General features: G+C 51.4%; 2 protein-coding genes across 2 annotated transcripts; one reads left to right on the plus strand and one right to left on the minus strand.

Moving 5' to 3' along the window:
* Positions 1 to 1,613: 1,613 nt before the first annotated feature.
* LOC104413402 (fibrinogen-like protein 1) lies at positions 1,614 to 7,808 on the minus strand. Its single transcript, XM_010024381.1, has 2 exons — positions 7,787 to 7,808; positions 1,614 to 2,248 (listed from the first exon to the last, which is right to left on the minus strand). Exons 1-2 carry the CDS (start codon positions 7,806 to 7,808, stop codon positions 1,614 to 1,616), a joined length of 657 nt encoding a protein of 218 aa, XP_010022683.1.
* Positions 7,809 to 8,010: 202 nt separating this feature from the next.
* On the plus strand, positions 8,011 to 12,452 carry LOC104413403 (angiopoietin-related protein 1-like). Its single transcript, XM_010024382.1, has 3 exons — positions 8,011 to 8,014; positions 9,191 to 9,334; positions 11,824 to 12,452. The coding sequence occupies exons 1-3, from the start codon at positions 8,011 to 8,013 to the stop codon at positions 12,450 to 12,452; spliced, it is 777 nt and encodes a 258-aa protein (XP_010022684.1).
* The last annotated feature ends 3,390 nt before the right edge of the window (positions 12,453 to 15,842 follow it).

Genomic DNA, 15,842 nt, shown 5'->3' on the forward strand with positions numbered 1-15,842 from the left:
GTCTGCGTTGGGCACATGGCCAGACATGTGGGGCCGTTTTGCTGGCTCAGGGTGAACAGGCTTTTTCCTGTATATCTAAAGCTGTTTTCTTTTCCTCTTCTCTTGAAAAGTACCAGAGTTCTATGTTTTGTCTCTGGCCTTTCACCTGTGGTGGGTTTGTAGGAACATTGTGAGAACAAGTCTTTATAAATGCTGTGGTTTCCAAGCATGTTCCTTCTGCGGAGAAAACTCTGCTCAGAAATCTAAACCCCTCCTGATCCAGCAAGGTCTTATTCTCTTTTCGCTTTGTGTGCACAGGTAACTTAAGCAGAAAACTTATCAGTCATCACTAGCTAAGCTGCTGTAGGTTGCTCTGAGCCCAGGCAGGCCACGTACACACCATATCCCTGCTGTTGTCTATGTTCATCCTACAGAATAAAATCGCTTTCAGAACGCACGCAGACACGCACAAGTGTCCTTCTCTGTTTGGCAGTTTCTCACAACTGCTGCCAGTTTCGTGCCAGGATCAGACCTGAGGCTCCTGCTGCAGCAAGACCTTCAAAGGGAAATCTTTTCGTAAGACTCATGCTGCTCCCACATGCCCTTCCCAGCACAGTCCCACCACAGCAGGTTTGCACCATGGCCACGGGGCAGGTTGTGTGGACACAGGTCCCGCTGATGGAGGAGGAGATGCCATCCCCAAGGCTCCCTGGCCTCTGGCCAAAACAGAGTCACAAATCCCCCATGGCCAGCCAGGTCTTGGTGGGTCCTGGCCACCCAACATCACTGGCTCCAGGGTGGGAAAGCACTGGCCACACAGCAACTACCCTCAGGCGTCCCACAGTCCCTTGCCCCCCACTGCAGGAAGCCCAGTCTGAGCTCCATGGGGCTGCCTGAAGACCCCTGCTCAGCCTGAGGCTCCCCATACCCTGGGGTCTCAAAGCATCACACCCACCCCACGGCATGAACCCCCCTCCTGGTGACTTGAAACCCCTCAGGGGCATCTCTGACCCCCCAACCCCCTTGCTCCAGGGTGGAGCTGGGACTCCAGCTCCCCCAGCCATGGCACGGGGCAGTGCAAGAAGAGAGTGAGTCTCGGGGGATGCAGCAAATAGGCCCCCCCATGAACATGATGTGCCCTCAGCATCCTCCATTGTCCCAGGACCATGACTGCTCCCGTGTGCGTGTGCAGTGACACAGTGGCAGGTAGGCACAAGGCAGCAAAGTCTGGCTCCAGGGTTTATTGCAGCTGATTTTTCCCACCATGGGTAGCAGAGCTGTGGGTTGTAGGAGGCCCGGGGAGGGAGCAGGGCCTGATCAAAGCAGGGATACACTGATTGCACAGGGAAGGGAACTTGCACTGTTTCCCTCTGCCCAGGACAGGAGCGGGTGCACCCATCCCAAACCAATGTCTGCACCCCAGCGCTGGCCAACACTGGGGCACTGGGCAAAGCTGCTCCAGGCAATTGCTCTTGAGCCGCAGAGCCCCTGTGTTTCAGCTGGTGCTGGTGCAGAGGCTGTGGGCAGAGCAGGACGTACACTGGGACTGGCACAGGGCTGCTGGCAGGCACAGGAATGGGGTGCTGAGCTGGGGATGGTGGCACACCCCAAACTCCGGGAGGCTGGGCACTGCCTCAGCACACGTCTGTGGGTTTGACCAGGATGAGGGAGGATGCACAGTCGCCATTATCACAGAATCCTGGCCAGACGATGCGGTTTTTGGCATTGAGCAGGACGTTCTGGCACCTGTCGTACCACCAGCCCCCGTAGCTGCTGGCACAGTTCCCACTGTACTGGTCCTGGTCCTTGTCGGTTGTGCTGAACTTCATGTTGTCATGGATGCCCCCCTTCTTGGGGTGATAGAGCGTCAGATAATCGTCTCCATCACCAGAATACCGGCCCAGCCTCAGCGGGTACCCACTGGCCTCACTCTCCACCCTGAAGATGTCGTACTCAGCAAAATGGGTGACGTTGGCTTTATTCCGCACGACGAAGCGGACCTTGTAGGTGCCCTGCTGTGTCAGTAGGTGCAGGTACTCAGTGCCCAGCCAGTGATCGCCCTGCACGTTCCCAAAGCCGTACTTGTAGGTGGTCCAGGATTGCTTCCACGTGAGCTCAGTGTCATGAGAGTTTCTCTGGACAACAGTCCAGCCCTTGCCTTCGGTGTCCATGTCACACCAGACCACGCGTGGGGGAGACCGTGCTGGCTGGATGACGTACACCCCACTGGGGCTGTTCTTGCGGAGATGGCTGCAGTCTGCGGGGAACCCTGCGGCGGCAGCAGTGGCAAACACAGGTTGGGGTGGGAGAGAGAAGAATCATATGAGTCTCTCAGTGCAACAAGAAGCTCCTGTAGGGAATGAGGACTCAGGACAAAAACGGCTGGTTTATCTGTGGTCTATTCTACAGCATAGAGTGGCTTTTCCACTGGCTCATCCATAGGGCAACCAAAGGTCTCTAGGACAGTGGCCCTGGTAAGAGCCCTAGGATCTATTTCTCATTACTTTCTACTTCATTTGGAGCCTTCTGATGAATCTGGCCAATAAAAAGGGGAAAAAAGTCTTCCTGATGCCAGTGATGTCCTGCAAGTATATCTGGCCCTCACACAAGGCCCTTAATATATCAAGCTGCAGTTCTTGCAAGGATCATAAGTGCCCAAAAATGCTCCAATGGATGAGGATATGTAATTAAAATCGATGTTTTCCCTAGAATCATGGTTTTGCAAAAGAAGGCTAAGTTTCTCCTTCACAGGGATCTCTTCCATCAGCTTGTTGCAGTTCATCTGCTGGCAGGACTGATCTGTCATGACTTACTTGCTAAACTAATTTGCTGTCTAATTTGTTTTTCTTGGTTTGTATCTGACGAGGGACAATTTGCTGTGGGCAGTTCCAATTCAGCACATGAAATTCTGTTTCCCTTGGGCACATGGGTCTTGCAGGGAGTGTAACCCCACCTTGCAGAGAGGAAGGGAATACTCCTAATGCAACTACAATAAATCATTTAAAAAAAGGTGCTGGGAGGATTTCTCCTAGAACTGAAGTGTAAAATGACACAAGCACCCCAGAGCAATCCTGCCAAGTTATGGCGTTTGCACAGAAACCCCTTGGTTTCAGCATGGAGCCACCAAGGAGGTGAGGATGGTGTCAGGCTGCTTACTTTACAAACCATGGCCCAGGGGTCTGTGTGTGTATCAGCCCAGGTGCATGATGGCACTTAGCAGACCTGAGAGTCAGTGCTGAGCTGAGGAGACAATGTCCTGCTCCACACCTTGGTGCCCAGTCAGTGCCCCCCGCCCCATTCCATACTCACCACTCCGGGAGCTGGCAGTGGGTGCTGCTGGGCCAGCACTTGCACCGAGGACAAGCATCGCCACCACTGTGGGTAGGAGGAAAAGGCCCCCATGGAGCAAACTTGTTCTAGTCTGGAGCCCTGGGAAGGGAAGGAAAGGGCCCAGCACCATCAGGATCTCTGGGCAGTCCCCTCTGCCCCTGCCAACAGCCCCCCATGGAGCTGGGATGAGGGAAGGCAGAGCCACAAGACACAGGCAGGAGCAGGCAGCTCCCAGGGTGATGGGAGCTGAAGCTTCAGTGCAGGCTTTGCCCTTGCAGGGCTGAAACAAGGTGAGAAAAGGCTTTATCACCTTTCTGGTCAACCCCTTCCCTGCACCAGACAGTAACCTGCAGATCTGTTCTTGAAACCTGCAGCCCAGGAGTAGCTAAGAGGACAGCAACACAGCCAGATCTGGGGAGAGTAGTTTGATGGGGAGGAGGACTGCAATAAAAAGTTCTACCTGGAGCAATCATGCTTAAGCCTGTTACACAAACCACTCCAGCCCAATGACAGCTAGTGAGAAATCAGCGCCAACTGATGGGTCCTATTGCACAGACACCGGCTCCCAAGCAGACAGGAGGAAGTCTCACAGCGACACAAGCCCAGACCCTCTGTGCTGGCCACCAGCACACTCCTACAGCCTGCACTAGCTCAGCTACTGGGGGAGATGCCATCGCATCTGGGGAAGGAGCCCTGTGCAACCACATGTGCCACATGCATTGGTCAGAAAGGGAAAGGGCCATGTGGAAATCTAGGTCTCCTCATTAACCTCCCTTGACAGGACATGACAATACAGGGCAGAGGTAGCATGGGGAAAGCATAGGCTAGCACCAAGCACGTGTGTCATTTGGTGCTTTCATCTTGCATCCCTTCTGCTACCATAGTGCCCCACAGCATGCATCACCCAGGCAAGATCACGGCTGCTGTCCTGCTTACCACCTTGTGCCTTTGTATACTCACCCCAGTCATGTCCTGTTTGAGCCCAGCACCACACATGAATTAAGTGTGCTGCTGGGAAGATAACTCACCCATCACAGCAGCACAGCTGAGCGGAGAGCAGGAACCCAGTGGTGCACCCTCCCATGCTGAGTTATCCACGGTGACTTTATAGGCACTGCATACACCCACTTGTGCTCACACTCGTTATTTGTAGAGGCACAAGGAGGCACTTGCAGACTGTGACTCGAGCAGTTTTCAGATCTCATGACAGCAGCACAGCTAAAGCCCTTGAGGACAGGGAGGCATGCCCCTCCAGCCAGAGAAGTACAAAGTAATACCCTCCATGATGAGGGATTTCAATTATTGACTGTCCCAGTTACACAAACACTACATGTGAATTGCTCACTTGGAGCAAATTCTGGAGAGCCACGATCAAACTGAAGTGGAGAGACCCAGCTTTTTTAAGGACATACACACAGTAAGTAGCAAAGAAGGAAAGATTAGGTCTCCTATGTGTCCAGTCCCAGAAGTGACCTTGGAAAGATGAGGACAGGTCCTCAAGAGACGTGCCTGCTCGCTAACTGGTGCCAACTAACCACTGGCAGGTTTCAGGATCGATGAGTCAACTCACTGGGTTGGAACCAGGGTGCAGCAACCAGAAGTCACGGTGCCCCCTGGCACCCCAATCTGCATGATCTGAGTAGAGGGCAAGGGCTCCAGGTAACAAACAGGTGACTGTGGGGCCCTTCACCACTTTCCTTTCCAATCTCTGTCTTTGGCCTGGTGAGACCCTGCAGATCCCCAGAAATGCCAACCAGGGGTTGCTCCCTTTACAGGAGCAGATGTTCTCAGGATTGATTATTTGGGAGGACTGTACAGGCAGCTCCACCACTTTGTGAAACCAGTGTCAAGAGGATAAAAATGTTTGGATAAAGATGTTTGTTCAAGAGGATAAAGATGTGCTTTCTTCTCCTGTGTTGGTTTCAGTAGCCTGCTGATCAGATGTCTTCTTTATGGCATGTGGGGTAAAAGCAAGCCAGTCTCAAGCCGAGGCTCCCACCAAACCTCTGTACTGCAGGAGCCCACATCAAGCAGTGCAACTTGCAGGTCTGGATGGGCAGCAGCATCCAGACCTTTCCAAGGTAAGGGATCCATGGATCAACTTCCATCTGAACACTTACATGTCACCCCTGCTTGCTTGGTTAGAGGTTGGGAGCCCTTGTCCGCAACCTCATTTGTTTCTGGAGAATCATAGACGCAGCACTCCCAAGTCTATGGAGGGAGAAGGTCTCAAGCAGTACTGGAAAGAAGGACGCCTTTCTGTGGGGACAGGGGAAATGGGTGACTTAAGAGCTCCCATGAGCTGCCCCCGCAGCTAATGCCAGTGCTGAGCAATGCAATGCCTCATAGCGTGCAGGGTGCCTGTGCCAGGGACAGCAGGTAGGCTGCTGCTGGTGAGGCACCACCGCGGTCACTGTTGGCAAGAGGGCTGACAGATGCAGCAGGAACATGGGCTGGGCAGAGTATGGAGAGGAGTCCTCCCCTGCTGCTGGGTACAACAGGCTCCACTGGGCTGCTCCAAATAGCTGCAAATGGGATTTCCTTCAAAGAAAGAGCATGTCAACAGGACAGCTTATCTACAGCCCAGCAGAGACACAGGTTTGACTCTAGCTCATATTCCAGTGGATGGTCTTCAAAGTTGTCACAGGCTTTCTGATTCAGACTAACGCTGGACCTCTTTCTAAGACAGCTGCAAGAGGACCTTTGAGATGACACAGGTTGGAAGCAGAGCTAAGGCCAACAGCCAGTGCTTGCACTCCAGAGACGCACAGCAAAGGGCACCATGGGCTCAAGGGAAGAGGACAAAGGCACAAGCAAGCACGTTCTGGTGCAGGCAGCTCTGCATCTAGCACAAGGCCTGGTGTCATGGCTTTGCTCCCGCAGATATACAGAGGCAGAAGGGCTGGGGAGGGTCCTCTTCAAAGAACCAGAGAAACAGTGAGACCAGGAGGACCGCCAAACGCCTCTGCCCTGATGTCAAGGCCAAAGCAGTGCCAGCTTAGAATGGGTTGCTTAGGGTCATGTCTGGCTCAGTAGTGAAACTGCCAAGGAATGGAGATCCCACAACTTCTCTCTCTCCCCCCATGCCCCAGGCTTTGAACACCCTTAGGCTGATTTTTCTCTGATTCTAACTTCCCTCCCTTCCTTCATGTCCATTGCCTCCCATCCCATCCCTGTGCACCTCCAAGGAGAACCATGGAACCACAGGAATCACAGAGTGAGAATAATTTAGGTTGGGAGAGATCTCTGGGAGTCCAATCCCTGCTCAAAGCAGAACTAAAAATCGGGTCCTTGTCCAGTCAACTCTTGAATCTCCCTAAAGATAAAAATCCCACAGCCTCTCTCCAGGTCCATGTTCCAGTATTTGACCAACTTCATGTTAAAAAAAAGTCCCTAATTCTAACTGGAATTTCCATGTTCCAATTCAGACCCATTGCTTCTCATCCCATGACCATGCACATCCTTGAACAGTTTGGCTGTTCATGTTCTCTGTATGCTCCCATGAGGGAGATGGACTCAGCAATAAGACCTCCCTCTTGCCTGCTCTTCTGCAGGTGGAGCAAGCCCAGCTCTCCCAGGTTCTCCTGACACATCCTGAGCTCCAAGCCATTGACCAGCCTGGTGGCCTCCACTGAATGTGCTCCAGTCTGTCAGTATGTTTCTTTTAATAAGGGGTCCAGAATGAGACACAGTGCTCTGAGAAGCTTCTGCCTGCTCCCAAGGAACAAGGGTTGGGACAAGAGGAAGCAGCCTCAAGCTGCATTGGGGGAGGTTTAGTTGGAGATGTGAAACAATTCCTTCCCCAAAGGGTGCTCAAGCATTGGAACAGTCTGCCCAGGGCAGTGATGAGCTCCTCAGTGCCATGGGTTAGTGGTGGCCTTGGCAGTACTGGGCAGCATTTGGACTGGATGATGTGAAAGGCCTGTTCCAACCAAAGTGATTCTATGATTCTAAATCCATGCTGTAAGCACTCCTATAGCAGAGAGGGACTTGAAGTGAGACCATTTTACGTCAGTGTCACATCACAATTCCCAAAAATCCTTGTGATTGCTGCAAAGGCCATGGTGCTGGAGGAGACCACACTGTGCATTGCGCAAGAGGCAGCACGGTGGTGGTCAGCCAGGCACGGCAGGAGGCACATGGAGTGGCACTTTCTGAAGGCAGGAGCACAGTTTCCCAGGAACACTGGAGTACCTCTTCTCTGAAGAGTCTGGTGGGGTCCCCAGTCGCTGTTGGGCCCGATGCCTGCTCTGAAGAGGGATTTACGCCTGATGTTTGATTTCTGCCCAGGAGGGGAATGTCATTTGGGTATTTACATACGAGTTGAATTGTGCAGAGGTGCCCAGAGGATGGCATTCCCTGGGGAAACCCTGCCAGGGGAGGGGGGCAGCCAGGCACTGTAAATCACAGATTTGGTTTAAGACATTTGCTTATTGGCACCAAATTATTTGCTTTGCCTCTGAAGAAAGCTGTTCACCTTTGTGAGACACAGCCTCCATTGTCCGAGGACATACCACTTAATGATGGAGAGCAAATAAGCCATTAAGCCACTAGTTCTGTTGCCAACCAGAGGACAAGTGGTTTGCGTCTTGTGCCTCCACCCCCTCGCCTGCTGAGCCCTATAACTTTCAGGCTGGACACCCCTCCAGCCAGGCCAAAGCCACTCGGCTTCCAGCTCGGCAGGGTCCCCGCAGTGACGGCATGGGTGAGTGCGGGATGGGACGGGAGGGGACAGCACTGCTGCGTGTAGCATCCCAGCACTTTGTTTTCTGCAGGGCTCCCTTCTCCCCACACCCTGGCTATCCCAGCTTTAAGTCCGTTACATTGTCTGGGCTCGCTGTGCCCCAGGCTGGGAACTGGAGCAGGAGTCTGCGTGTTCTGCTATTTTCAGGCTGTATCAGTGTATCTGGAGTGTCAGACAGCCCATTTTTAAAGCCTCATATTTACCATACGTTCTTCATGATTTTCAGTTCTCCAAAGAAAGTACTGAACACCCTAGAATAGAAAACTAAAGTTTTAGATATTCTTGCTTAAGGAGTGATATTGAACAGGTATCAAGATCTGGAGGTAAGATGCTCGAAAGCACACTGCTGTCCCCAGAAGAACAGCCAGGAGAGGCTGACACTCTTCCCTGCATCTTCTTCCTACTCAGATCTTTCATGACCATTCATGAGGGAATGGGCCAGCAGTGGAGGGACCATCACTTCTGTAGGGCTTAAAGAAGAGATGCCTTTAAACACACCCCTAAACACAAGTGTGTGAAGACACTAAATGTTATGTAGATATTGAGAAGCAAATCACTACCAAACCTAGCGCACTGCAATACATTTGGCTCTGGTGCTTTCCAAGCAGTAGAGGGATTACACTGATAATCCGCCAAGGTGAGCAGGGAAATACACACAGCCCTTCCTGGGTCTTGTTCCCACCCAGACATCAGGGTTCTTACTGACCACAGAGCTGGCCTGTAGGCAGGTGTGGTCCCAGCTTACACCATGTGAGTGTGTTATGACTGTGTGATGGGAGCGGGGAGGAAAGGGGATTCTTCCCTCCATGCTCATCCTGCTTGTTATCTCCAGCCCCAAAACGTGGGTTTACAGGGATTTCTGATTACAGCCACCTTGTGTTTGGACAAGGTTTTCATCCTTCTTCTGTCTCAAAAACCACCAATGGCAGATGCCACCGCTGATGACTCCTGTCAGTGAGCGTATGTCAGCTCATCTAAATAGTGAATGGGGGCTTAGAGCTCCAAAAGGGAGCTCTATACATAAATAAGTTTATTTTCCTATTTTATTCTGCAAGTCAAGGAGTCAAATGAGATTCATGGCTCTCCAATGGAAAAGTTATGATCACTTTCTTCTTTTTCCATCTCTTCCCATTTTAGCTGCCCAGCACCTTTGTCCCCTGCTTTTCACCTGCCTGCTGGCTCTGGCAGCATGTCTGCCTGCCTTGGACATCAGAAACTTGCATCTCCTCAATGGCACGCTGGATGAGATCATGAACGTTCCCCCAGAATCCTCCCAGTCTGGTAAGTGTATCACTTAGAAGGGAGGGGCAAACAAGGTCTCAATCAGTCAGATCCTACACAGACCTCCTCACCAGCCTAACCAGACCCCTGTAACATGGAGGAAGGACTAAATACTACTCTGTGTGTGTGTGCAATGCCAATGTAATATAGACCATCTTACTGGAGCAAGAGCCATCTCAGAGCTCTCCTCTGCTTGCTGCCTGTCTCTTCTTCTGTCTGGCATGAAGTTCTTCTCTCCCTAAGTGAGTCAATAGCCCAAAGCCCAAAGTTCTCAGGATCCCAGGAGAAGGGACAGGTTTGGCCTCATTGGCAACAATACCAGGCTAAGGGTGTTGTGGGCCATGGGCTCTTCCTTGGAGAAGCAGTATTGAAGATGTTAAGGCAAATAATCACAGTGTGTTTTGATGACATGGAGAGCAGTAGCTGCCTCTGGAAATCACAAGACCAGTGGAGAACTGAATGCAAGAGAGAGTGAATACAAAGAGGAACGAAATGAAGTTAATACAAAGTGTCTAAGCAGTGGCACTGACACAGACCAAGCAGCCAGATGATGGCACAAAGTAACCTACAAATACCAGGTCGTATGGGAGCAATGAGGAAGCCTCCAAGAAATGCTTCTGGAATACAACTGAGGGCTGAGGGTGGGACGTGACCCAACAGAAATGGCTGGTTCGCTTCCAAGAGAGGAGGAAGAATTCTTGTCAGAGGAGCTCAAGGTCCAAGTGCTTGATGCTGGTTCCACATCAGGCTCCACTACAAAGGTCAGCTGTCAGGGAACTGCCAATACAGGGAGCAGCCATGGCTGTCACAAGAGCTTGGGCTTCACCAAGAACAGCAAGTCTGAGCAGAGAAAGGGGATGTGCTCTGAGCTTCACACTCATCTCTCACTCAGACCACTCTGAAAATGTGAGCAGCATAAATTCAAGATGGGTGAGGAGGGAGGCATGCCAGAGAAGACAGGAGGGCTACCAAATGGATGGGAAGTGAAGGCAGAAAGGAGCCAGGGCAGACTGTCGCTTACAAAATGAACAGGAGTGATTAGCTTCATATGATTGTAAGTAAAAGTAAATACCATCTTACATGAGTGTTTCTACTGCACTTCAACAACCATCTTTCCAGTTGTTTCCAGACCCCTTAGTCTTTCACTCACACAGTGTGTCCAAATCCTTCTCACCAAGGAAGCATCTGCCCCATTTTAACACCACATAGATTCCCCTAACTACCAACTGGCTGATATCCGAAGCGGTAAAGTCCCTATGGAACTGGAGCAACAACAGCAAAAACCAGGAATATCATCTGGAGAATAACATGGTCTCCCAGCAGGCATTTGAGATATGTGCTCTCAACACTCACTCCTGTCTCCTCTGTTCTTGTTAATTCAGATAATGGTACCCAACATGTTCGACAGGTCAGAGATGTCGCCCCCCACCCACCAGCAGGCCATGGTAAGTCTCTTCTCACGTACTACATCTGCTCAACAGGTTTCACCATTGCTGGGCTCACGAGGAGCTCCCAGCTGCCTTAGCCCATGTCCTGCATGCACACTGGCTTCTCCCAGGAAAAATGTGGGTTTACTGACAGGCTGCAGGGGTGCCACAGCTCATCACCTCGGGGGGACTCTATTACTAGCCATTTCCTGGACTCAGTAGTTGTGAGGATCTTTAACAGGGGGAATTTTCCACCTAAAGATCCAAAATGGAAAGTGGTGATTCATTACTGGCCTCTGGGAAGTTGTGATTGGTTATTTTCCTCTTTTTACTATACAGTTGATCAGAAGACTGGGTAAAACAGGGACTGACTGTGTTACTGAACTGACTGAGTCAACAGTAGCCCATAGGACCACAAGACAGGTCCTCTTTGGGTAGGAATAACCAGTATTCTGCACCTGGGTACTGGGAGCAGAGCAGGTCCCTTCCCAGAAGCATGTAGGTGCATTCAGCTGTTTGTTGTATAAGGTACTAACACTCTGGAGCATTGAAAGGCCATAATAAAATCAAAAGTCAGGAAGTGCCTAAAGAGCTGGTCAGGTAAGCCCACAGAAAACTGATGCATTTTCCCTACTGACATCACAAGGGCTGATCTAATCATTAGCAATATGGTTGTCTTGATCACACTCCAGGGTTTCTGAGTCTACTATAAGGTAATATAAAGCTCTAAAGCCTCCATTCTGTAACAGCAAATGGCTTTATAACCCAGGTTTGCACTTGTCTTTGTGGTGGTACCTCACCTGCATGCTACAGACAAATCCCCACAGCACTGTAAGACCAAATTCAACCTGGGCCAAGTGCATTGTGTGCTGGGTGAAGGCACATTATGAAGCCCAACTCTTATGCTGATCATTTCAAGATTTCAATTTACTCCTGCAAGCACATGGAAGGAGTATAGCCCAAGAATGTGTGTGCAAAAGGATATATGAACAGAAGAAATAGCAGGTGCTTTCAGTGTCTCGTTGTGTGGGATTTAATAGCCACCTCTGTTTCCTGCCCCAGGCTGGCCCAAAGACTGCAGCGAGATCCCTGCTGGCAGCCGCAGCGGTGTCTACATCATCCAGCCGAAAGGGCTCCACCACATTGTGGTGTACTGTGAAATGAATGTGACACATGGGGGCTGGACGGTCATCCAGAGGAACCAGAAAGACACACCAGTCACCTGGGCTGAGTCCTGGAGCACCTACAAGTACGGCTTTGGGAACGTGCGCACTGAGTACTGGCTGGGCACTGAGTACATCCATCAGATTGCCAAGCAGAAGGTCTACCAGGTCAGATTTGTCATCCAGGACTCCTCAGACAATATCAATTTTGCAGACTACAACCTCTTCAGTGTGGAAGATGAGTCCCACGGCTACCGGCTGAGGCTGGGCTCCTACACAGGGACAGCAGGGGATGCCATGACCTCAGACAATCCCAAGACCATGCACGACAACATGAAGTTCTCCACAAAGGATCGAGATCAGGACACTTACAGTAAGAACTGTGCCTACAGCTATGAGGGTGGGTGGTGGTATTCAGCCTGTTACTCTGTACGGCTGAATTTCAAGGGTGGCATGACATGGGGCAGCCTGTGCAAAGGGAACTGCAAATCCTCCCTTATCCTCATCAAACCAGCTTCATATTGTTAGTGCTTCTTCCCCCACCCGTCCATACTGGACACTCTGCGAAGGCTCTGCATGGCCAAAGAGTTCAAGCCTTTCTGGAGCAGAAAGAGAAGCCCAAGGGTAGTAGGGTTGTAGTGAAATGTCACTTTCCAATTGCCCTCTCTGAGTGCAGGCTCCCCCTCTGCTCAGCTGTTTTCCCCTGTGCTTGTCAATGATTCCTTGTTATTATGTTCATAATCAAGAATAAACAACTACTTGTGAAATGTGTGGATTCCACACGTACCTTCCCTGCGGGAGGAAGACACTCAGCCCTCGAGTGACTTTTCATCAGAGTTTCTTATCTGCCTCCAGAACTCACAGCAAGCAAAACAAGCTACATGCCACAATTTTCTATATACTCTGTGCCTCTCTGCATTGTCTGTAAAGCATCCCAATAAATTTGCTTCCTTGAGCTCATTTGCCATTAATGAACATCTGCCCTGTATCTCTCATATGCTCCCACTGAGACAAAGGGTGCTAGGACTCAAGCTGGGTGCTAGGACTGAAGTCTTGGGGCTTATGGAGGGGAAAAAAGCCTTGAGTGGTTCTCACAAGAATGGATGTAAGAAAATTAGGTCTAGTTACACTGACATAAATCACCCGTGATCTGCACAGCAGGACTCAGAACGAACGTGGCATGGGAGAGAAGTCTTCCCACATCATTACTATGGTCACAGTCCAGGGGCAAAAGCTGTGCCAATGTCCTGGTACCAAGGTTTCGTTCCTGTTGTGAGGCTGCATCTGACAGGATTTGTTCCTTGCTACCTGTTTGTCTGCACAGTCATGCCATGATCCTGTAGAAACATGACTTCAAAGTCATCAGTAGATCTGTCTGCTGTGACCAAGAAGCAGTGAATGTATATAGAAGCAAAAGAGAAGTAGGTTAGGTATGAAGAGGCTCTACCGAGGGAAGAGCTCACTACCGGAATAGGTTCACCATACCCAAGTTCACGAGACCAATTTAGATGAACCTTTGCCACGAAAATGTTGTGGTTTGAGCCCAGCGGGTCACTCAGAACCACGCGGCTGCTCGCTCACTCTCCCCCTTCTTCCTTCCCCCGCTCCCGGAGGGATGGGGAGGAGAATCGGGGGAATGTAACTCCCATGGGTTGAGATAACAGCTCTCCAGTAACTAAGGTATAATACAAACCACTACTGCTACCAATAATAATGATAAGAGGAATAACAAGGGGAGAGGACACACCCGCTGACCGATACCCAGCCCGACCCGAGCAGCGATCTGGGCCTTCCGGGTGACTCCCCCCAGTTTCTATACTGGGCATGACGTGCTGTGGGATGGAATAGCACTTTGGCCAGTTTGGGTCAGGTGTCCTGCCTCTGCTTCCTCCTGGCTTCCCCTCCTCTCTGGCAGAGCATGAGACTGAGAAAGTCCTTGGTCACAGTAAACATTACTTAGCAACAACTAAAAACATCGGTGTTATCAGCGTTGTTCCCAGGCTGAAAGTCAAAAACACAGCACTGCACCAGCTACTAAGAAGGAGAAAAAATGACTGCTGTAGCTGAACCCAGGGCAGAAAAGTACAGACAGAGCTCACGAGGTGAGGGTGAGGGACAAGGCCTCTACACCTCCTCCATCCCCCAACACTCATGCACTGCCGGGGCAGACTGTTTCACCTTCATAAACCATTTCTGGCTTCGTCTTGGGGCAGCACCACAACAGCAGTGAGTTCCACTTCCAGGACTAATGGCGAAAGGAAAACCCAGCCCTCACCCGCCAGCTGCAGAGCCCAGTGCCCATGGGAGCCATCCAGAAAGGTTGGAGAACTTAGAAAATACAGAAAGAAACGAGCAGTGGAGGATCTCTGAGCCAGAAAGTACTTTACACTGCTCCAGAGAACTGCCCGCAGCACTGTAGAGCACAGGGGGCACCTGAACATGGAGATGTCTGAGGGAAAAGAGAGCTCAGGGCTACTTCTACTGAAAACAGTTCTCAGGTAAAGCAGGCTGCCCCCAGCACTGAGTCCCCCCAAACCAGAGCACAGAGGACTGGTGGGACCTTGGTGCACAGCCCCTGCCCTGCCATGGGCACTGCAGCACAGGGCGGCTCCATGATGGATTTGACGCTGGCTGGAAGAGCAGCTCTCCTTCACCAGCAGCACGAGCTGGCAGCAGCAGGTGGAGGGTGGCTGTCAGGAAGGTGCCTCCAGCCCCGGTGTCCCCAGAGTGGATTTGGCTTCTGAAGTCAGCAGGCTCAATGACTTCAGATGGCACTGGGCAGACCGTGAAATGACACCACTGCTGCTCCTGGGCTGCCGGGGCTTCCCGGTGACAGGCAAAACTGGAACTGCATTTGCACAGCCAGCCTAAGGAGCAAATGGTCCTTGTCCCAGAAGGGCTGTATTCTGCTAGGGTTCCCCAAAGGCAGTGGAGGGACACACACCAGCAGATGCAGGTGAGCATCCTAAAATATCCTCCCAGTACAGAAGCGCTGGAACCCACCAGCCTGGGAGGATGGGCTCAGCAAGTTGGTGTCCCTCCACCACAGCACATCCCTGTCTACAAACAGGTTCTCATCTCTCCTACTGGAGCAGCAGCTCCACACAGCACCTTATTCCAAGCTACGCTTTCAAACGCTCCCTAAATCCCGTCGGGCTCTTAGCCATGCACAGCAGTGGCCTCCAGCCCCTAGCAGCTCCCCTTCACTCAGCTCCAGGAGCCAATGTCAGTTTGAGGTGGCATCTGAAGTCAAGCAATGGACATTAAATGCTGTCTCCCATGAGATATTTGCTCCCTGGGAATGTCCTGGCAGGACAGTCTCTGCTCCAGCGGCAGTAGATGGCTCTCCCTGCAGCTCAGTTTTTTCACTAATGTAAAACCTCCCAAGGAAGCAATCCCCACCTCCCATGAGGTCTTGGTTTGCTACTTTTCCCCCACTTCTCCGCCACATCTTTTACTTAAAGAGTAAGAATAGGGCAAAGATACAAGATGAGTTTCCAGCAGAGATGTTGTGAAGCGGAGCTGAGTCTTCAGGCAGGTTTCTGCTCCTTGAATTTTTCTTTTAAGGTCTCGGAATCCCTGCAAACATTTAGTGACCACAATGTTTTGTGGCAAGCAGCTCCCCAGCATGAGTGGGACAGCACTTCCCACATCTCCAATCCCCCAGGGGTGCAGTGTAAGGGGTGAAGCCACTGCAGTGACAAGTGGGATGCACACAGTGCAGTGCAGCACAGGGCACACACAGTGCAGTGCAGGATGCTGCACTGTGCAGTGTAGGGATGCATATAGCGTGGTGCAATGCAGGATGCACACAGCAGATTGCAGGCAGAGCATGCACAGAGCTGGGTGAAAGTGCAGGAATCTCCCCCTCTACTCTGCTCTGGTGGGACCCCCCTGCAGTCCTGTGTCCAGCTCTGG

The sequence above is a fragment of the Nestor notabilis genome, unplaced genomic scaffold (genome assembly GCF_000696875.1).
Source record: "Nestor notabilis isolate BGI_N333 unplaced genomic scaffold, ASM69687v1 scaffold5041, whole genome shotgun sequence".
NCBI lineage: Eukaryota > Metazoa > Chordata > Aves > Psittaciformes > Psittacidae > Nestor > Nestor notabilis.